This window comes from Bombina bombina, chromosome 3 (genome assembly GCF_027579735.1).
Source record: "Bombina bombina isolate aBomBom1 chromosome 3, aBomBom1.pri, whole genome shotgun sequence".
Taxonomy (NCBI): Eukaryota; Metazoa; Chordata; class Amphibia; order Anura; family Bombinatoridae; genus Bombina; species Bombina bombina.
Window position 1 is genome coordinate 624,393,808 of NC_069501.1, and position 24,133 is coordinate 624,417,940.

The 24,133-nt window shown below is 38.5% G+C and overlaps 1 protein-coding gene across 3 annotated transcripts in view; it reads right to left on the bottom strand.

Moving 5' to 3' along the window:
• SYNC (syncoilin, intermediate filament protein) overlaps window positions 1–24,133 on the bottom strand; it is a 141,560-nt gene that overhangs the window by 46,552 nt on the left and 70,875 nt on the right. The window contains exons 2-3 of one of the 3 annotated variants that reach the window (XM_053707263.1): window positions 22,023–22,803; window positions 1,465–1,583 (exon numbers count right to left, since the gene is read on the bottom strand). In XM_053707263.1, coding sequence (XP_053563238.1) covers window positions 1,465–1,583; window positions 22,023–22,803 — 900 coding nt within the window. Of the gene's footprint in view, window positions 1–1,464; window positions 1,590–22,003; window positions 22,804–24,133 lie in introns of those variants that run through there. The other 2 variants (XM_053707262.1, XM_053707264.1) reach the window with 2 other exon arrangements.

A 24,133-nucleotide genomic window follows, 5' to 3' on the forward strand; every position in this document is an offset into this window, starting at 1 on the left:
TTGGCCATAGCATACCCCCCAACTGTCCTGATTTTCACGGGACAGTCCCGATTTTAGGGGGCTGTCCTGGGAAGATTGACATCTGTCCCGGATTTCCCCATACATTTGGGGGAGGGGGAAATTGTTTTTTTTTTTTAAATTCTATTGTATTACAATGTATTGCAATGTCATCAGGTGACCACATGCTACCAATACACAGTCAGTGTTTTTTGGCGTATGTGACTGCTTGAGCTCAGGCATGAGAAGGCAGCGACCATGCCGCGTTTTTGTCTCAAGGACTAACTTGGAAGTTCTGACTAGTCACCTCAGGAGCCTCACTATGTCGACTCAGAGTCAGATAATCAGCATCGCTAGAGATTTATCTCCCATTAAATCCCAGGCTGTTTATACACAATTTATTGCGTTGCAGTTGTACCATGGATTTTGCAACATACTCCTAGCCCTATCCCTGCAGTGTGAGAAGTGACCTCACCCAGTCTGCATTATTATTTCACATAAAGCAGGTATTGCTTCTAAACCTGCATGTTAGAGAGGCAGTCTTACTAAGCAGGCAGGAGGGTTAAGGGACAATGGGCAGGCTGATACCGTTGCTACTGACTAAAAGTAGAAAAAAGTCAGATCACTGTGTGTAGCAGGGGGGGCAGCGGAGGTTGGGGGTGCAGCGGTGTGGGGGGAGCGTGCCGGTGCAGCAGCAGCCAGTGCAATGTGTCTGCTGTCTTAATTTTTTGCAAAGTGATCTGTAGTGGTCGCTGAACCATTCGGCAGCATAAGTAAATTATTTGAAAGTTGTATACAGGGCTAAAGTTTTTGTGGGATTGATATACTGCTATAAATGCCTTTTTTACACAGAGCACTTAATATCTGCTAAACCTTGGGAGTATCATGGACAAACATAAGAAAAACACTGAACAAAAAAATGTAACAGCTTTAATTTGTTAGGAATATTCCTTCTGCTGTCAGATAAAACTTTTGCTTCAAGCAAAGTCTGCACACATTACCGTTTGCAGGCTTGGTGTGGTTACTTAGGCAATAAGAAAGCGTCCCCCTAAGAGTGTTTATACTTTTTTTAAAAAAAAACTTGTTAAGCCCACTCCCCAGAACCTATTCCTGCTCCTGCCCACCACATATCACACTTTTGCTCAGTGGGAGGGGGGGAGGGTCCCTTTTTTGGATTTTTAAATGTTAGGAGGTATGCCATAGTCAGATTTGTATTTGCACTGACACCCTGAGTAAATACACATCTCATGCTTGTTACTTTTGATAGTTTAACTCGTGTTTTTAAAATCATATTTGCTGGACATACTGACTGGTTTAGATAAAGCATAGGGGAATTTCAGGACCTATAGTTATAGTTATTTTTCCTCTGCTGTTCGGAAACTATTGTCTCTTACCTAATTGTACCTCTTACCTCTGGACCCACGCCTACATCTATAAATCTACTTATCCCAGCTGAGTATATCTTACTTGTAGATTGCCAGTTCATGGGCCAAGCTCTTCCGTAATTCCTCTATCTCTTTGTTCTTCTGCTGCTGCAACTGAACGGATGTCTTTATATCTCTCCTTCTATCCTCTAGTTCCTGAATCTGCTCCTAGGATAGAGGGTAATGACAGGTCAACAGGCATTAAATCATTAGAGGTCTACAGTTAGTTATTGGAAATGAGCTTCTATGTTTTGTAGTATTCTTTCTTTGTTTAGATGTAAAACAAGTCTTGCCATAAATTTACTGCAATGGATATCCAAGAAACTCTTAATGGAAACAGATGGTTCATCAAATGTATCACTGGACCTGTACTGCTATATATAGGAGTGTATAGGGACAAGGAGAGGTCAGTGTAGGCATACTACAGTGACACCTAATTTTGTAAGTAACTTGAGAAGATGTTAAAGTAGCTTTTCCTTAGTGTGTTACTGGATCAGTACCACAAACCTGCCTGCCAGAAGCAGGTGTTGTGCGAAAGAGGGATTGGGAGACTCCTTAGATCTTTAGCTATGTTTGTGACATAATATCCTTGTATAAACATATTTTTTTTTATCTTTACTTTTTCTCAGTGATAGAAAATATAATATCAACTGCAAGGGAAGAGAGAATATGATTCAGCTTACACACAGCCACTCTGTTATTTATAGGGATAGCAAGGTATATGGGTGCATTTCAATTTTAAATAGAAACATTTTTTGCTATATAATTCCATTAGTAAAAATGCTCATAGTAAAAGTTATAACTGTTTTTCAGTGTTTGTCCCGTGCACCAGTATTCAAATGCCAGCGGTGTCTTGTATGAAACAAATTCATTTTTCATAAATAAATAGATATGTGATCAGGGGGCTGTCAAAAGAGGCTTAGATACAAGGTAATCACAGAGGTAAAAAGTGTATTAATTTAATATAATATATATAACCATGTTGGCTGTGCAACACTGGGGAATGGGTAATAAAGGGATTATCTATCTTTTTAAACAATAAAACATTTTTAGATGACTGTCTCTTTAAGGCTCTGATTAAAAAAATTCAGGAGACTATGGTATTATTGGGTTGAGTACACAGCTTGTACAGAACTTCACACTGGTACAATGTGTTCCCTAATTGCAGGATATGCTAAGAAAACCATGATCTTGGTAAACCCATATTACAAACACAAAACTTTCAATAAATGAAAACTATGAGATCCCAGATGTTACCAAGCAGGACTTATTCTGACAGTGCTAGCTGTTTTATTACTGCAGCATTTAACTGTGTGAAGACAGCAGATGCCAAGATTTGCAGGGCTTATACAAAACACATTTACTTGTAGTACTGAATATGCTCTTGCTAAACACTTATGTTTTTCTTAAACCTAGTCCATAATATCACTGCTGACTGCCGAGTAACAGGCAGTAATTAAATTGACAGTGTACTGTAAAATAGTTTTTCCCTTAATATTTTTGCAATTACTTTGTTATTCCAGCTGCAGAGTATAAAATGTATGAGAAGTTGCTCCTTTAGGTTCATTCTTGTGTATGGTAGCTGTTTTTATTATTTAAAGGGACAGTCAAGTCCAAAAAAACTTTCATGTTTTAAATAGGGCATGTAATTTTAAACAACTTTCCAATTTACTTTTATCACCAATTTTGCTTTGTTCTCTTGGTATTCTTAGTTGAAAGCTGAACCTAGGAAGACTCATATGATAATTTCTAAGCCCTTGAAGGCCACCTCTTATCACATGCTTTTTTATTTGCTTTTCACAACAGGGGAGTGCTAGTTAATTTGAGCCATATAGATAACATTGTGACCACGCCTGTGGATTGTGGCAGACACTGCACTAATTGGCTAAAATGAAAGTCAATAAATAAATAAAATGTCATGTGATCAGGGGGCTGGAAGAAGGTTCCTAGATACAAGTTAATCACAGAGGTAAAAAATATATTAATATCACAGTGTTAGTTACGCAAAACTGGGGAATGGGTAATAAAGGGATTATCTATCTTTTAAAACAACAAAAATTCTGGTGTTGACTGTCCCATTAAACCTACAACCCATTAAAATGGCTTTAGCTTGCAGGGGAATCAGATTTCCTTATTTTATAACTTCCTGTATACACGCATGCTTGATTTATATTATCTCTGTATACCAAAGCCCAATACTAAGAGTCAGATGCTGAAAAACTCGCCAGCATGGAGAAAAAGCATTATACTGTAAAGTAAGTTTCTCCACTTATAATAGCATATATTACTTAACTCCCCTTAATGAGATACACAATTCCCAAGATAAAAATTGCCTTTATAACAATCCTTGAGGGGCCTCTTAACAGTAAAGAGGCATCTTACAGAAACTCGCCAGACCAGAGAGCTTTAGAGAATTGGGCATTACAGAGAAAAATTTAAAATTAACATTTTATTACTTCTCTCTCCTAACCCCCATTGGGAGTGTAATTTATTTTGCTATGTTTACACAGCTTCTCTATAGCCAATACAAACAAATAATAGAAACTTTCAGTACAGGTAAGGATATATTAGTGTGCAAAAAAAGTTATAAGGGCTCAAATATATGAGGTCTCAGGTGTTAGAAAAAAAAGGCAAAGGGCTTTAACATTGAGATAAATACACATACATATCTAAATATCTATATGTATATATATATATATATATATATACTGTATATATATATATATATATATATATGTATATATACACACATATACAGTATCTCACAAAAGTGAGTACATCCCTCACATTTTTGTTAATATTTTATTATATCTTTTCATGAGACAAATACTGAAGAAATGACACTTTGCTACAATGTAAAGTAGTGAGTGTACAGCCTGTATAACAGTGTAAATTTGCTGTCCCCTCAAAATAACTCAACACACAGCCATTGATGTCTAAACCGTTGGCAACAAAAGTGAGTACACCCCTAAGTGGAAATGTCCAAATTGGGCCCAATTAGCCATTTTCCCTCCCCGGTGTCATGTGACTTGTTACTGTTACAAGGTCTCAGGTGTGAATGGGGAGCAGGTGTGTTAAATTTGGTGTTATCGCTCACATACTGGTCACTGGAAGTTTAACATGGCACCTCATGGCAAAGAACTCTCTGAGGATCTGAAAAAAATAATTGTTGCTCTACATAAAGATGGCATAGGCTATAAGAAGATTGCCAAGACCCTAAAAATGAACTGCAGCATGGTAGGCAAGAACATACAGCGGTTTCACAGGACAGGTTCCACTCAGAACAGGCCTTGCCATGGGTTGTTAGCCCCGTCCTCAGACCATTACATAAGTTAAAATACAAAACAAACTTTTATACATTACCCTCCCCCATCACCACGTACTACCGGAAGTGCCGCCGGCGTCCTGCAGAGCTCAGTGCGCAGGTCCGCCGGTTGCCCCAGCAACCAATGTAAACAACCCTGAAACGGAACAGAAGTAGTTACACAATGCATAGATAGAAATATCTGACATAAATGTTATCATGCTGTCTATTATTCTATAGGAGGGTACACTGAGGATACCTGCTGTTTGAGCCTTCAGCGTAATCCACCATGTAACACATGTGACAGGTTGTCAAGCCAACCGTTGTAATGGCACTATAACAATGGAGACTCAAACTGCCCATGTATAATGAAGCAGAAATCATTATAGCTCAATATGATCATTTACAGATATTACTATATAAATCATTAGTGCGCATCTATAGATTACTCCCCACATATAGGTACTCCCTTAAGCTATAAATATTCTTTAATGTGGGACTAAATTAGGGCTAAGACTATAGATAAGCATCAGAAGTTTATATACTGTAACATCCTCTAGTACTTAAAACATAATTTTATCTAGATCACATTATAAAAAATAATGCCAATCCAATTGTGTATTTAACCCCTTGGGGGATAAGGTCCCCAAGTTACAATAGAATATTGGCTCTATCGCCACCCCTACTGAGTTAAGGTACGTGATCAATGATCACATATCTTAGATCACTGACCGTATGGCCACACATCGCAAAATGCCTTGCAACTGGCTGCTCTGATTCTTTTTCTCGAATTGCCAGTCTGATGGCAGCGCGATGGTTGGCCATGCGGATACGGAGGGTGTCAACCGTCTTGCCCACATAAAAAAGACCACATGGGCAATGCAAGAGGTAAATTATGAATTCTGTAGTACACGTTACTCTATATCTAATTGTGTACTTTCTGTTGGTATGGGGATGTGAAAATGTCTTGGTGTTACTCAACCCACTGCACGTAGTGCAGCCGAGACATCTATAACAGCCCACTGTCGGAGATTGGAGCCAAGTTGTCTTCTTGTAACTGTCCACAGGATCCACTTTGACTAGAGTGTCCCTTAATGATCTTGCTCGTCTGTAGGTCACTCTTGGAGGCCCCATTGTAGTAAATGGTAATGTTGGATCACTTGTCACTATATCCCATTGATCTCTTACAATTCCTGGTATTTCCTTCTTATCCGCGGTATATGTAGTTAGGTAGGTCAGATGATTTTCCGTCCCCAGGGGTTCTCTTGTGCATAGGGCCTCATCCTGTTTCATATTCCAGAATTTTGAGAGATGTTGATCAATATGAGTTTGTCGATAACCTCTTTGTAGAAATCTTTCTTTCATCTCCAGTAGTTGTTCTTTAGCCTTCTCGGGGTCACTATTATTGTGAACTACTCTTTTAAATTGTGATAGCGGTAGCGCTCGCTTTAGGCCAGCTGGGTGGCAGCTTGTGGCTTGTAGTAATGAGTTTCTATCCGTAATTTTTCGGAAGAGAGTGGTTCCCAATACATCCCCCTGGAAAGAGATTCGTAAATCCAGGAAATCCACTGTAGTTTTGTTGTACTCCATTTTAAATTGTAGATTTGTTAGGACCTGGTTCAATTGCTGGAACCAATTGGAAAGTTCACTTTCTGAGCCATCCCAAACCAAGAATAAATCGTCAATGTAACGACGAAAGAATCGTATCCTAGTATCCTTGAATAATTCTGTATGATGTTGTTCAAATTCCGCCATGTATATGTTGGCGTACGATGGGGCCACACTCGACCCCATCGCCGTTCCAAGCAGTTGCAGAAAGTATCTATTCTCAAAACGAAAATAGTTCATCTTAAGTTCATCTTTAGGCCAGCCACCCAGCTGGCCTAAAGCGAGCGCTACTGCTATCACAATTTAAAAGAGTAGTTCGCAATAATAGTGACCCCGAGAAGGCCAAAGAACAACTACTGGAGATGAAAGAAAGATTTCTACAAAGAGGTTATCGACGAACTCATATTGATCAACATCTCTCAAAATTCTGGAATATGAAACAGGATGAGGCCCTATGCACAAGAGAACCCCTGGGGACGGAAAATCGTCTGACCTACCTAACTACATATACTGCGGATAAGAAGGAAATACCAGGAATTGTAAGAGATCAATGGGATATAGTGACAAGTGATCCAAACATTACCATTTACTACAATGGGGCCTCCAAGAGTGACCTACAGACAAACAAGATCATTAAGGGACACTCTAGTCAAAGTGGATCCTGTGGACAGCTACAAGAAGACAACTTGGCTCCAATCTCCGAAAGTGGGCTGTTATAGATGTCTCTGCTGCACTACGTGCAGTGGGTTGATTAATACCAAGACATTTTCACATCCCCATACCAACAGAAAGTACACAATTAGATATAGAGTAACGTGTACTACAGAATTCATAATTTACCTCTTGCATTGCCCATGTGGTCTTTTTTATGTGGGCAAGACGGTTGACACCCTCCGTATCCGCATTGCCAACCATCGCGCTGCCATCAGACTGGCAATTCGAGAAAAAGAATCAGAGCAGCCAGTTGCAAGGCATTTTGCGATGTGTGGCCATACGGTCAGTGATCTAAGATATGTGATCATTGATCACGTACCTAAACTCAGTAGGGGTGGCGATAGAGCCAATCTTCTATTGCAAAAAGAATCCAGGTGGATTTACAACTTGGGGACCTTATCCCCCAAGGGGTTAAATACACAATTGGATTGGCATTGTTTTTTTATAATGTGATCTAGATAAAATTATGTTTTAAGTACTAGAGGATGTTACAGTATATAAACTTCTGATGCTTATCTATAGTCTTAGCCCTAATTTAGTCCCACATTAAAGAATATTTATAGCTTAAGGGAGTACCTATATGTAGAGAGTAATCTATAGATGCACACTAATGATTTATATAGTAATATCTGTAAATGATCATATTGAGCTATAATGATTTCTGCTACATTATACATGGGCAGTTTGAGTCTCCATTGTTATAGTGCCATTACAACGGTTGGCTTGACAACCTGTCACATGTGTTACATGGTGGATTACGCTGAAGACTCAAACAGCAGGTATCCTTGGTGTACCCTCCTATAGAATAATAGACAGCATGATAATATTTATGTCAGATATTTCTATCTATGCATTGCGTAACTACTTCTGTTCCGTTTCAGGGTTGTTTACATTGGTTGCTGGGGCAACCGGCGGACCTGCGCACTGAGCTCTGCAGGACGCCGGCGGCACTTCCGGTAGTACGTGGTGATGGTGGAGGGTAATGTATAAAAGTTTGTTTTGTATTTTAACTTATGTAATGGTCTGAGGACGGGGCTAACAACCCCGAAACGTCACTTTGAATAAATAATATTTTATTAAGACCCGGCGAGTGCGCTCCTATTTCTGTGGTTTATATGTATTTTTGTTGAATGCACCCCGGGCAGTCTTAACCTTTGAAAGTGCGTGCAGTGCCCTATGGATATTGAGTATATATATATATATATATATATATATATATACACACAGTATATATAGTTCCAGAGATGGTAAAGCACTCCTGGTAAATTAGATTAAAGGCTGTTCAAATGCACAATACAGTCCTAAGAAGCTGGAAGGCACTCACTGGGTCTTAATCCACAAAATATTTCTTTATTGTGATGTTTCGGAGTCATGATTATATATAGGCATAGATACATATATGTATATACAGGGAGTGCAGAATTATTAGGCAAGTTGTATTTTTGAGGATTAATTTTATTATTGAACAACAACCATGTTCTCAATGAACCCAAAAAAAATCATTAATATCAAAGCTGAATAGTTTTGGAAGTAGTTTTTAGTTTGTTTTTAGTTATAGCTATTTTAGGGGAATATCTGTGTGTGCAGGTGACTATTACTGTGCATAATTATTAGGCAACTTAACAAAAAACAAATATATACCCATTTCAATTATTTATTTTTACCAATGAAACCAATATAACATCTCAACATTCACAAATATACATTTCTGACATTCAAAAACAAAACAAAAACAAATCAGTGACCAATATAGCTACCTTTCTTTGCAAGGACACTCAAAAGCCTTCCATCCATGGATTCTGTCAGTGTTTTGATCTGTTCACCATCAACATTGTGTGCAGCAGCAACCACAGCCTCCCAGACACTGTTCAGAGAGGTGTACTGTTTTCCCTCCTTGTAAATCTCACATTTGATGATGGACCACAGGTTCTCAATGGGGTTCAGATCAGGTGAACAAGGAGGCCATGTCATTAGACACCCTTTCTTGCCAGCCACGCTGTGGAGTACTTGGACGCGTGTGATGGAGCATTGTCCTGCATGAAAATCATGTTTTTCTTGAAGGATGCAGACTTCTTCCTGTACCACTGCTTGAAGAAGGTGTCTTCCAGAAACTGGCAGTAGGACTGGGAGTTGAGCTTGACTCCATCCTCAACCCGAAAAGGCCCCACAAGCTCATCTTTGATGATACCAGCCCAAACCAGTACTCCACCTCCACCTTGCTGGCGTCTGAGTCGGACTGGAGCTCTCTGCCCTTTACCAATCCAGCCACGGGCCCATCCATCTGGCCCATCAAGACTCACTCTCATTTCATCAGTCCATAAAACCTTAGAAAAATCAGTCTTGAGATATTTCTTGGCCCAATCTTGACGTTTCAGCTTGTGTGTCTTGTTCAGTGGTGGTCGTCTTTCAGCCTTTCTTACCTTGGCCATGTCTCTGAGTATTGCACACCTTGTGCTTTTGGGCACTCCAGTTATGTTGCAGCTCTGAAATATGGCCAAACTGGTGGCAAGTGGCATCTTGGCAGCTGCACGCTTGACTTTTCTCAGTTCATGGGCAGTTATTTTGCGCCTTGGTTTTTCCACACGCTTCTTGCGACCCTGTTGACTATTTTGAATGAAACGCTTGATTGTTCGATGATCACGCTTCAGAAGCTTTGCAATTTTAAGAGTGCTGCTTCCCTCTGCAAGATATCTCACTATTTTTGACTTTTCTGAGCCTGTCAAGTCCTTCTTTTGACCCATTTTGCCAAAGGAAAGGAAGTTGCCTAATAATTATGCACACCTGATATAGGGTGTTGATGTCATTAGACCACACCCCTTCTCATTACAGAGATGCACATCACCTAATATGCTTAATTGGTAGTAGGCTTTCGAGCCTATACAGCTTGGAGTAAGACAACATGCATAAAGAGGATGATGTGGTCAAAATACTCATTTGCCTAATAATTCTGCACTCCCTGTATAGTAACCGTTGCTAAGTGTATGCACTCTCACCGTCATACCACAACAGCCAGGGTGCTATGAAATGTATGTATAAGTTCAGGTATTAAGCACTCACTGGTCTTCAGCCGTCTTGATGCAAAATAATTTATTAATGTGATGTTTCGGGACACACAAAAACAGTCCCTTCCTCTGACAAACAACTGTGCAAAATGGCAAACTTTTAAAGGCAAGTGAAACCCTCCCCTTATTCTCAGCCAATCATGGCTGTCTGTGTGTCAAGACAGAAGAAACAAAGCTTCTGATTGGATAACAGTGTGTTAATCATTAAACATAGTTCTATGTGTTAGTGAATATACATCGAAAATAAACCAAAGTGTAAGGGTAAATTTATTGTCTCATGGCCTGCAGGGAATTACATGCTACTGGAAATAAAATCTATCTAAACATTTAAATATCGCCATGGTCATAGTTTGCCCTGTTATAGCTCAGGGCCAATCACGCTCACAGAAAGGGACCACACACCCCTGATCTCGGCCAATCAACTAAGGTGTATTAGAAACAATATATTTATGTGCAACACCCACCAAGTATTATTGGAGGACATGGGCCTATTATGCGTTACACCCTGTGTGACGTCAAGGGGTGTTGACAACCACCACGCTCATTGTATTACCATCCCGGTAGATTCGGCATAGATCGAGCACCTCCGCATCGACTTCTTCAATAGTAATACATAGCTTTTCTTTTTTTTTTTTGTCTTGAAAAAGGCCTTGTATAGACCGAAACGTGTCAACACTTGGTAAGCAGATTTCTAATATCTTTTATTCACTTTGTATGGTCTATACTATGTTTTTTAATTTCTTATAGGACTTCCAGAAATTCACCACAGAGTACTACAGGACAACACTAGGAGCATATTGGAAGATATCTGAACACGATATAGTTTTTCACATTTTTGTGTATACACAATCTGTTTTTTGTTTTTGTTTTTGCTCAATCACGATTTTGAGTTCATACATTTTTTATAATAATTTTTTACATTTTTTCACCTCATCTATTTTTTCTCTGCATCAATTGTATTTCATCACATTTGTTACTCCACTATATCAACTTATTTGGATTTATTATTTGGACATTTTTCATTTGGACTTTTGGATACTCCACGTTTGTTAACATTTTCTTACTGAACACTGTATTATAATTGTAGCATTCCACGGATCCTCTATTGATATTAATTATTCCCAATTGTATTTCTGAATTGTTTTTAATCGATGAGAATTCTCCTTTTTATTGTAGGTTTATTCAATATGTATTAAATTACTTTCACTCTCTTGATACATTCACCAAATTCATTAATCTCATATAATCATCAAATATTACATACGCCTCTAGGACCAATTTATCCTACTAGAGTTTTATCCTACTAGAGTTTTAGGCTTGCTCAATACCTCAGCCTTTTTAGGCGCTTTATACAACCCGTCACTATAATACACATTTGTTTCTGTGGGGCCAGCTAGAAGGCCTGTGTATAAAGCTAGAAGGTTTCTTCCCGTGGCGCTTGGTCTAACTCATATTTAATGTATCCATCAGTACTAGTACAATGCCTGTTGTTCCTTCAACGTCTAATGTACATGATATCCCTGTGAATATAAAATATTTTATTGCTTATGTGATTCAGAAGGCTTTGTCTGCTATTCCGCCTTCTAATAAACGTAAAAAGTTTTTTAAAACTTCTCATAAAGTTGATGAAATTTCAAATGACCAACAACATACTGAATTATCCTCCTCTGATGAGGATTTAACTGATTCAGAAGATCCCACCTCAGATATTGACACTGACAAATCTACTTATCTCTTTAAAATGGAGTATATACGTTCCTTGTTAAAAGAGGTGTTGATTACTTTGGATATTGAGGAATCTAGTCCTCTTGATACTAAAACTAGTAAACATTTAAATTCTGTTTATAAACCTCTTGTGGTTACTCCAGAGGTTTTTCCAGTTCCTGATGCTATTTCTGATATGATTTCAAAGGAATGGGATAGGCCTGGTACTTTTTTTTTTCCTTCTTCTAGGTTTAAAAAGTTGTATCCTTTGCCAGCAGCTAGATTGGAGTTTTGGGGAAAAATCCCCAAAGTTGATGGGGCTATCTCTACTCTTGCCTAACGTACTACTATTCCTATGGAAGATAGTACTTATTTTAAGGATCCTTTAGATAGGAAACTTGAATATTATCTATCTATTTATTTATTTTCTGGCTATATTCTTAGGCCTGCTATATCTGTGGCTGATGTTGCAGCTGCATCAACTTTTTGGTTGGAAAGCTTAGCGCAACAGGAAACAGATTCTGATTTGTCTAGAATTTTCGCTTGCTTCAACATGCTAATCATTTTATTTGTGATGCTATTTTTGATATCATCAAAATTTATGTTAAATCTATGTCTTTAACTATTTTAGCTAGAAGAGCTTTGTGGCTCAAATATTTGAATGCTGGCATGGTATCTAAGTCTAGATTACTATCTCTTTCTTTCCAAGGTAACAATTTATTTGGTTCTCAGTTGGATTCTATTATTTCAACTGTCACTGGGGGAAAGGGAGTTTTTTTGCCTCAGGATAAAAGATCTAAGGGTAAATCTAAAGCTTCTAATCGTTTTCGTTCTTTTCGACAGAATAAGGAACAGAAAGCCAATCCTTCCCCCAAAGAATCTGGTTCCAATTGGAAACATTATTTAAGTTGGAATAAATCTAAGCCTTTTAAGAAACCAAAGCCAGCCCCCAAGTCTGCATGAAGGTGCGGCCCTTTATTTTTCCAAAACATTTGGGCAGATTCTGTCCAAAATCAGTGGATTCAGAGTATTGTCTCTCAAGGGTATTGAATAGGATTCAGAGTAAGACCTCCTGTGAGAAGATTCTTTCTCTCTCATGTTCCAGCAAATCCGGCAAAGGCTCAGGCTTTTCTGAAGTGTGTTTCAGATCTAGAGTTTTCAGGGGTAATCATACTAGTTCCGTTTCAGGAACAGGGTCTGGGGTTTTATTTAAATCTATTCATTGTCCCAAAGAAAGAAAATTCATTCAGGCCAGTTCTGGATCTGAAAATTTTAAATCGTTTTGTAAGAGTGCCAACTTTCAAAATGGTGACTATAAGGACTATTCTGCCTTTTGTTCAGCAAAGTCATTATACAGTGGGGCAAAAAAGTATTTAGTCAGCCACCAATTGTGCAAGTTCTCCCACTTAAGAAGATGAGAGAGACCTGTAATTTTCATCATAGGTATACCTCAACTATGAGAGACAAAATGTGGAAACAAATCCAGACAATCACATTGTCTGATTTGGAAAGAATTTATTTGCATATTATGGTGGAAAATAAGTATTTGGTCAATATCAAAAGTTCATCTCAATACTTTGTTACATATCCTTTGTTGGCAATGACAGAGATCAAACGTTTTCTGTAAGTCTTCACAAGGTTGTCACACACTTTTGCTGGTATGTTGGCCCATTTCTGCATGCAGATCTCCTCTAGAGCAGTGATGTTTTGGGGCTGCCGCTGGGCAACACAGACTTTCAACTCCCTCCAAAGGTTTTCTATGGGGTTGATATCTGGAGACTGGCTAGGCCACTCCAGGACCTTGAAATGCTTCTTACGAAGCCACTCCTTCATTGCCCGGGTGGTGTGTTTGGGATCATTGTCATGCTGAAAGACCCAGCCACATTTCATCTTCAATGCCCTTGCTGATGGAAGGAGGTTTGCACTCAAAATCTCACGATACATGGCCCCATTCATTCTTTCATGTACACGGATCAGTCGTCCTGTTCCCTTTGCAGAGAAACAGCCCCAAAGCATGATGTTGCCACTCACATGCTTCACAGTAGGTATGGTGTTCTTTAGTTGCAACTCAGCATTCTCTCTCCTCCAAACACGACGAGTTGTGTTTCTACCAAACAGTTCTACTTTGGTTTCATCTGCCCATATGACATTCTCCCAGTCTGCTTCTGGATCATCCAAATGCTCTCTAGCATACTTCAGACGGGCCCGGACATGTACTGGCTTAAGCAGGGGGACACGTCTGTCACTGCAGGATCTGAGTCCCTGGTGGCGTAGTGTGTTACTGATTGTAGCCTTTGTTACATTGGTCCCAGCTCTCTGCAGGTCATTCACTAGGCCCCCCCGTGTGGTTCTGAGATGTTTGCTCACCGTTCTTGTGATCATTTTGACCCCACGGGGTGAGATCTTGTGTGAAGCCCCAGATCAAGGGAAATATCAGTGGTCTTGTATGTCTTCCATTTTCTAATTATTGCTCCCACAGTTGATTTCTTCACACCAAGCTGCTTGCCTATTGCAGATTCAGTCTTCACAGCCTGGTGCAGGTCTACAATTTTGTTTCTGGTGTCCTTCGACAGCTCTTTGGTCTTCACCATAGTGGAGTTTGGAGTGTGACTGTTTGAGGTTGTGGACAGGTGTCTTTTATACTGATAACAAGTTCAAACAGGTGCCATTAATACAGGTAATGAGTGGAGGACAGAGGAGCCTACAGAAGAAGATACAGGTCTGTGAGAGCCAGAAATCTTGCTTATTTGTAGGTGACCAAATACTTATTTTCCACCATAATATGCAAATAAATTCTTTCTAGATGTCTCTCAGCTGTCAGACTTTACATCCGGGGGAGTGGTCTTTCCATCCAGATGTGTTTTGTCAGATTGTTCAGATGTGGGGTCTTCCAGAAATAGATCTGATTGCTTCCCATCTAAACAAGAAACATCCTAGGTACTTGTCCAGGTCCAGGGATCCTCAGGCGGAGTTGGTGGATGCGTTAGCAGTTCCTTGGTGGTACCAACCTGCTTATATCTTTCCGCCTCTAGTTCTTCTTCCAAGAGTGATCTCCAAGATCATCATAGAACAATTGTTTGTGTTTCTGGTAGCACCCGCATGGCCTCACAGGTTTTGGTATGCAGATCTTGTCTGGATGTCCAGTTGCCAACATTGGCCACTTACTTTAAGACCAGACCTTCTGTCTCAAGGTCTGTTTTTCCACCAGGATCTCAAATCGTTAAATTTGAAGGTATGGAAATTGAACGCTTAGTGCTTAGTTATAGAGGTTTCTCTGACTCAGTGATTGATACTATGTTACAGGCTCGTAAATCTATTTCTAGGAAGATTTATTATCGAGTTTGTAAGACTTATATTTCATGGTGTTCTTCTCATAAGTTCTCCTGGCATTCTTTTAGAATTCCTAGAATTTTACAGTTTCTTCAGGATGGTTTGGATAAAGGTTTGTCTACAAGTTCCTTGAAGGGACAAATCTCTGCTCTTTCTGTTTTATTTCTCAGAAAGATAAACTTCCTGATATTCACTGTTTTGTGCAAGCTTTGGTATATATCAAGCTTGTCATTAAATCAATCTCTCCTCCTTGGAGTTTTAATTTGGTTTTGAAGGCTTTACAGGCTCCTCATTTTGAGCCTATGCATTCTTTGGATATTAAACTACTTTCTTGGAAAGTGTTGTTCCTTTTGGCTATCTCTTCTGCTAGAAGAGTTTCCCAGTTATCTGCTCTTACTTGTGAGTCTCCTTTTCTGATTTTCCATCAGGATAAGGCAGTTTTGCAGACTTCATTTAAGTTTTTACCTAAAGTTGTGAATTCAAACACCATTAATAGGGAAATTGTTGTTCCCTCTTTGTTTCCTAATCCTAAGAATTCTTTGCAGAGATCCTTACATTCTCTGGATGTTGTAAGAGCTTTGAAATATTATGTTGAAGATACTAAAGATTTCAGGAAGACTTCTAGTCTATTTGTTGTCTTTTCTGGTCCTAGGAAAGATCAGAAAGCTTCTGCCATTTCCTTGGCATACTGGTTAAAGCATTTGATTCTTCAGGCTTATTTGGAGTCGGGTCAGGCCCCGCCTCAGAGAATCACAGCTCATTCTACTAGATCAGTTTTCACTTTGTGGGCTTTTAAGAATAAAGCTTAAGTTGATCAGATTTGCAAAGCAGTAACTTGGTCTTCTTTGCATACATTTACTAAATTCTACCGCTTTGATGTATTTGCCTCTATGGAAGCAGTTTTTGGTAGAAAAGTTCTTCAGGCAGCTGTTTCAGTTTGATTCCTCTGCTTATGAGAAAAACTTATTTTTTTGGATGTGGATTTAATTTAAATCGCTGTTTTTATTTGTATCCCTCCCTCTATTGTGACTCTTCTGTGGAGTACCACATCTTGGGTATTACTACCCTATACGTCACTAGCTCATGGACTCTTGCCAATTACATGAAAGAAAATATAATTTATGTAAGAACATTCCTGATAAATTCATTTCTTTCATATTGGCAAGAGTCCATGAGACCCACCCTTTTTATGGTGGTTATGTTTTTTTGTATAAAGCACAATTATATTTCCAGTTCCTTTTTTAATGCTTTTTACTCCTTTTTCTATCACCCCACTACTTGGCTATTCATTAAACTGAATTGTGGGTGTGGTGAGGGGTGTATTTATAGGCACTCTTGCCAATATGAAAAAAATGAATTTATTAGGTAAGTTCTTACATACATTATGTTATTGTATAAATGAGATACACAGTTCCCAAGATAAAAATGTCCTTGTTTGAGAACGGGGGTGACCCCGAAACGTCACAATAAAGAAATATTTTGTTGATTAAGACCCAGTGAGTGCCTTCCAACTTCTTGGGACTATATATATATATATATATATATATATATATATAAACACAAATGTGATGGTGCACAAAAAAGGATAAAAGTCCCAGGTAATCACGGTGGTAATGCTCAGCAGATGAACCTCAGGGAAAAAAAAGAAGAAACACATATAGTGAAGTTCTGTGATTATGTGAAATTTACAGCAGAACCTAGAAAAAGTACTCACATTGTCTAGAGCTTCACAATCAAGCTCTAGATATACAGTGGGGCAAAAAAGTATTTAGTCAGCCACCAATTGTGTAAGTTCTCCCACTTAAGAAGATGAGAGAGGCCTGTAATTTTCATCATAGGTATACCTCAACTATGAGAGACAAAATGTGGAAACAAATCCAGACAATCACATTGTCTGATTTGGAATGAATTTATTTGCATATTATGGTGGAAAATAAGTATTTGGTCACCTACAAACAAGCAAGATTTCTGGCTCTCACAGACCTGTATCTTCTTCTTTAAGAGGCTCCTCTGCCCTCCACTCATTACCTGTATTAATGGCACCTGTTTGAACTTGTTATCAGTATAAAAGACACCTGTCCACAACCTTAAACAGTCACACTCCAAACTCCACTATGGTGAAGACCAAAGAGCTGTCGAAGGACACCAGAAACAAAATTGTAGACCTGCACCAGGCTGTGAAGACTGAATCTGCAATAGGCAAGCAGCTTGGTGTGAAGAAATCAACTGTGAGAGCAATAATTAGAAAATGGAAGACATACAAGACCACTGATATCTCCCTTGATCTGGGGCTTCACACAAGATCTCACCCCGTGGGGTCAAAATGATCACAAGAACGGTGAGCAAACATCTCAGAACCACACAGGGGGACCTAGTGAATGACCTGCAGAGAGCTGGGACCAACGTAACAAAGGCTACAATCAGTAACACACTACGCCGCCAGGGACACAGATCCTGCAGTGCCAGACGTGTCCCCCTGCTTAAGCCAATATATGTCTGGGCCCGTCTGAATTATGCTAGAGAGCATTTGGATGATCCAGAAGCAGATTGGGAGAATGTCATATGGTCAGATGAAACCAAAGTAGAACTGTTTGGTAGAAACACAACTCGTCGTGTTTGGAGGAGAGAGAATGCTGAGTTGCAACCAAAGAACACCATACCTACTGTGAAGCATGTGAGTGGCAACATCATGCTTTGGGGCTGTTTCTCTGCAAAGGGAACAGGACGACTGATCTGTGTACATGAAAGAATGAATGGGGCCATGCATCGTGAGATTTTGAGTGCAAACCTCCTTCCATCAGCAAGGGCATTGAAGATGAAACGTGGCTAAGTCTTTCAGCATGACAATGATCCCAAACACACCACCCGGGCAATGAAGGAGTGGCTTCGTAAGAAGCATTTCAAGGTCCTGGAGTGGCCTAGCCAGTCTCCAGATCTCAACCCCATAGAAAACCTTTGGAGGGAGTTGAAAGTCTGTGTTGCCCAGCGACAGCCCCAAAACATCACAGCTCTAGAGGAAATCTGCATGCAGGAATAGGCCAACATACCAGCAACAGTGTGTGACAACCTTGTGAAGACTTACAGAAAACTTTTGACCTCTGTCATTGCCAACAAAGGATATATAACAAAGTATTGAGATGAACTTTTGATATTGACCAAATACTTATTTTCCACCATAATATGCAAATAAATTCTTTCCAAATCAGACAATGTGATTGTCTGGATTTGTTTCCACATTGTGTCTCTCATAGTTGAGGTACTTGCACAATTGGTGGCTGACTAAATACTTTTTTGCCCCACTTTATATGCACAGGAAGCTCCTAATAGGAGGCAAGGCAAAGAAGCATGTTCCAGCTCCAAATGATGAATCAGAAGTGGTTAAAAAGTATAACAAATTTATTAAAAACAAGTCACAAGGTATATAATGAGACTGTCCCAATCATAGACTACATTATATGCCTTGTGACTTGTTTTTAATACATTTGTTATATTTTTTAACCTCTTCTGATTCATCCTTTGGAGCTGGAACATGCTTCTTTGCCTTGCCTCCTATTTGGAGCTTCCTGTGCCTATATATTTAGAGCTTGATTGTGAAGCTCTAGACAATGTGAGTACCTTTTCTAGGTTCTGCTGTAAATTTCACATAACCACAGAACTTTACTATATGTATTTCTTCTTTTTTTTTCCCCTGAGGTTCACCTGCTGAGCATTACCACCGTGATTACCTGGGACTTTTATCCTTTTTTGTGCACCATCACATTTGTTTTTGTATATTATTATTTCATATATTGTGATTTTAGTTTTTTAGTTTATATTTTTTTTGTTATATATATATATGTGTGTATGTACTTTTACAGACATGTATATTAGATATAAACACATAAAATAAATACACATATATACACATATATTATATAAGTGCATTGGAGCCCTTTGCAGACAAGTAGATTTTTTTTTTTTGCTTGTTTGGATCTATGACTACTGCCACTCAGCAGTTTAAAGATAATACCTGTCCTGATGAAGGCCCAACTGAGAGCCGAAACGTCGACCATGTATTAATGTTCTAGGAATAAAGAAAATATTTGTCTCTATACAAACCCTGAGAGTGCCCTTCTTCTACATTATTCTTTTTGGAGTGCTGGGCTATACGCTATTTTGACTTTATATATATATATATATATACAGTATATATATATATGTGTGTGTGTGTGTGTACTTTTACAGACATGTATATTAGATATAAACACATAAAATAAATACACATATATACACATATATTATATAAGTGCATTGGAGCCCTTTGCAGACAAGTAGATGAAAACATGAACAAGCATATTTATTAATATAACACTCATTTTTAAAAAAGTGTTATATTGTGTATTTACTGTAACTAGTTCACATTCGAATGTTCTGCACATAGCAGAATATGTTGAAGTATTTTTAAATAGATATTTATATATATATATATATATATATATGCCTATATATAATCATATAGCTACAGTATATATATATATATATATATATATATATATATATATATATACACATACAGTTGTATGCAAAAGTTTAGGCACCCCTGACAATTTCCATGATTTTCATTTATAAATAATTGGGTGTTTGGATCAGCAATTTCATTTTGTAATATTTCAGTAGTGAAATTAGGTTTACTGGATTAACAGAAAATGTGCAATATGAATCAAAACGAAATTAGACAGGTGCATAAAGGGGCACCCCAACAGAAATATTGCAGTAATATTTAGTAGAGCCTCCTTTAGCAGAAATAACAGCCTCTAGACGCTTCCTATAGCCTGTAATGAGTGTCTGGATTCTGGATGAAGGTATTTTTGACCATTCCTCCTTCACAACATCTCCAGTTCAGTTAGGTTTGATGGCTGCCGAGCATGGACAGCCCGCTTCAAATCACCCCACAGATTTTCAATGATATTCAGGTTTGGGGACTGGGATGACCATTCCAGAACATTGTACTTGTTCCTTTGCATAAATGCCAGAGTAGATTTTGAGCAGTGTTTTGGGTCGTTGTCTTGTTGAAATATCCAGCTCCGGCGTAACTTCAACTTTGTGACTGATTCCTCAACATTATTCTCAAGTATCTGCTGATATTGAGTAGAATCCATGCGACCCTCAACTTTAGCAAGGTTCCCAGTACCGGCACTGGCCCCACAGCCCCACAGCATGATGGAACATCCACCAAATTTTACTGTGGCTAGCAAGTATTTGTCTTGGAACGCTGTGTTTTTTTGCCACCATGCATAATGCCCCTTGTTATGACCAAATAACTAAATCTTTGTTTCATCAGTCCACAGCACCTTCTTCCAAAATGAAGCTGGTTTGTCCAAATGTGCATTTTCATACCTCAAGCGACTCTGTTTGTGACGTGTGTGCAGAAAAGGCTTCTTTCGCATCACTCTCCCATACGCTGAATTGTTGAATGATGCACAGTGACACCATCTGCAGGAAGATGATGTTGTAGGTCTTTGGAGGTGGTCTGTGGGCTGTTTTTACCATTATCACCATCCTTTGCCTTTGCCTCTCCAAAATTTTACTTCTGGCCTTAATAAGAACTGTGCCTGTGGTCTTCCATTTCCTCACTATGTTCCTCACAGTGGACACTGACAGCTTATATCTCTGCAATAGCTTTTTGTAGCCTTCCCCTAAACCATAATGTTGAAAAATCTTTTTTTTTTCAGGTCATTTGAGAGTTGTTTTGAGGCCCCCATGGTGCCACTCTTCAGAGGATAGTCAAAGAGAACAACAACTTGCAATTGGCCACTTTAAATACCTTTCTTATGATTGGATGCACCTGTCTATGAAGTTCAAGGCTTAATGGGCTCACCAAACCAATTGTGTGTTCCAATTAATCAGTGCTAGGTAGTTACAGGTACTCAAATCAACAAAATGAAAAGGGTGCCCAAATTTATGCACCTGTCTAATTTTGTTTTGATGCATATTTCACATTTTCTGTTAATCCAATAAGCCTAATTTCACTACTGTACTATTACTGTGTCCTTCAGTTACTTGATAGATCAAAATTAAATTGCTGATCCAAACATCCAATTATTTATAAATGAAAATCATGGAAATTGTCAGGGGTGCCTAAACTTTTGCATACAACTGTATGTATATATATATATATATATATATATATATATATATATACTGTAGCTATATGATTATATATAGGTATATATATATATATATATATATATATATATATATATATATATATATATATATATATATATATATATATATATATATATGAATATCTATTTATATATACATATTGTACCAAAATACCATCTGATATATGTAGAAGAACATTGGAATATGAATTAAAATTTTCATGTCAGGTTAGTGCACTTGAGAATATGCGATCGAGTTTGGTGTTAGATTTTTTTTCTTCTCCACATTTTTTTGCTCCATTGATTTCTATGGGGGAATACATTATCACGGACTCTATATTCTAACAGGCCTTTTGCATGCATCGGATTATTGGGCGAGTGAAAACTTTTTACTTTCAACTTGTAAACTGAGTGCTACCTGACATGCACAAAAAGCTTACTTCTAGAAGAGTTAGCGAGCGGAAGCAATAAATGCCACTCCACTAGTAATCTGGCCCTAAATGGGAGAACAATTCAGGGAAACACTGTCCCTTTAACTACTGGTAGACTGCAAACTAAATGTTGTGCATAGATGACATACATTGTGTTGGCAACTAAAGGTTATCACTGTGTATTTCATTAATAAAAATGTTAAAATAATACAGTCTTGCCTGGAATCTGGAGATTGACACTTTTACTTCTACAGCTCTTTATTGGTACTTTATGGCTACTTACTCCCTTAAGATATTCATACCCGAAACAGCAGTACTTCTTCTTCCCTCTTTCTTTTGAGCATCACAATCTGTTCTTGAAAACTGCTCTTTTGGACTCGAAGCCGACAGGCCTCTCCCTCCAGTGGTCTGCAGTCCTCTCGCAACTTCTGCAACTCCTCTTGGGCCACATGCAGTGCCCTAACTCCATTCTCATTCCGTTGTAGGAGTTGTAACAATCTGGGCTCATACTGTTCTTCCAGGGAGTTGTGTTGCTCCTCAGTTAAGCTTTGTAACTCTGCTGAGAGGCGTCTTCTTTCTTGCAGCTCTCTGGGCACATTCCTTGTGCTAGGTCTTCTTAGTCGTCGTTGTGCCCCCTCACGTTGCTGACTAAAGCTATCACGAAGCTGGTCAAGTTCCTCTGACAAACGGGTAGCAAGGGTTTCAAGGTTACTCCTCTTAGTCAAATTCTGCTCCTGTTCCTGGCGCTGCCTCTCCAGTTGATACTGATATGAGACACACTCCCGGGTCACCCTGAACAGCCTTTGTCGTATTGTCCGAACCTCTTCTCTCAAGGTGTCCATTTCAAGTTCCACTCGAGCCTTCTGTCCAAATGCTTGTATCACCTCCTCGTGTGCCTGACATACTGCCTCCAAAGTGGGCTCCCGAAGCAATGTCAGCTCTCTAATAAGTTCCTCTCGCTCCCTTTCAAGATCTTCCACAGCTGCAATACAGAGCTGGAAATGCACCCCCACTTCCTCCAGGGACGGGGGCTCAGGAGTTAAAGGAGATGATGGATGATATACTGGAGATTCTTGCCTTACCCTTGAAAGAGAGACATTGTTCAAACATAAAAGTACTGCACTCAAGATTATTCAAGTATTTTAAAATTCACTGATTTCTTATATTTCTTCTTTAGAGACTACGATCCAAAACTATTTACTTTAATCAGTCTTAATATATTTTCTGTTACAAAATAAGTTAACAAAACACTAACAAATGGAGATCAGTTTTGTATGTTGTTTTTTTATAGTCTCAACATTTCAGCTTTTAAAAGGAGGTAGTGTAGTTTTACTTTTCTATTAGGATTACCAACTGCCCTGCACAAAACTACTGGAGACCAGTGGGTTATGACCAGGTCTAAAATCACACCCTATGGTCCTTTATCATACATCTCAGTAGAACCTACTCATACGTAATGATAATGAGCTCACAAAACAATTTAAAAATAAACTTCAGTGATTCAGGATAAACACATATACCAAGCTCTTTTGAAATGAACAGCCTTAAAGACCAAACCATATAAAGCAAATCTTTATCGCATAAAGCTGTTAATCATCAGACAAATATAATCAAAAGTATTAGGCAATAATGAGATATAATTATTAAAACAATACTGACCCAAAAAATGATAACCTACAAAATTTTATAGCATGATTTTTTTATGCAACAGACAGCAAAAATTAAATAACATACGGCTAGATTATGAGTTTTGCGTTATGAGTGAAAAAGCTTCATAACAATGCTTTTTAACTACCGCTTGTATTACAAGGTTTGCAGGTATATCTGTACCACACACTTTTTTGGCCGTAAGCGCCGGTATTACGAGTTTGCCTGTCCGGCCAAAAAGTGAACGGTACAGCCTATATCATCAAGATCCGTACCGTAAACTGAAAGTCAGTAGTTATGGCTTTAATGTTACAAAGCTTTACCATAAAACTCATAACTAAAGTGCTAAAAAGTACACTAACACCCATAAACTACCTATTAACTCCTAAACCGAGGCCCTCCCACATAGCAAACACTAAAATAAAATTATTAACCCCTAATCTGCCGCTCTGGACATCACTGCCACTATAATAAACATAATAACACCTAAACCGCCGTACTCCCACATTGCAAACACTAGTTAAATATTATTAACCCCTAATCTGCAGTCCCTAACATCGCCACAACCTACATTACTGTTATTAACCCCTAATCTGCTGCCCCCAAAATCGCCGCCACTAAATAAAAATTACAATTAATACCTAAATAATTCCTATTTAAAACTAAATACTTACCTATAAAATAAACCCTAAGCTAGCTACAATATAACTAATAGTTACATTGTATCTATCTTAGGTTTTATTTTTATTTCACAGCTAAGTTTGTA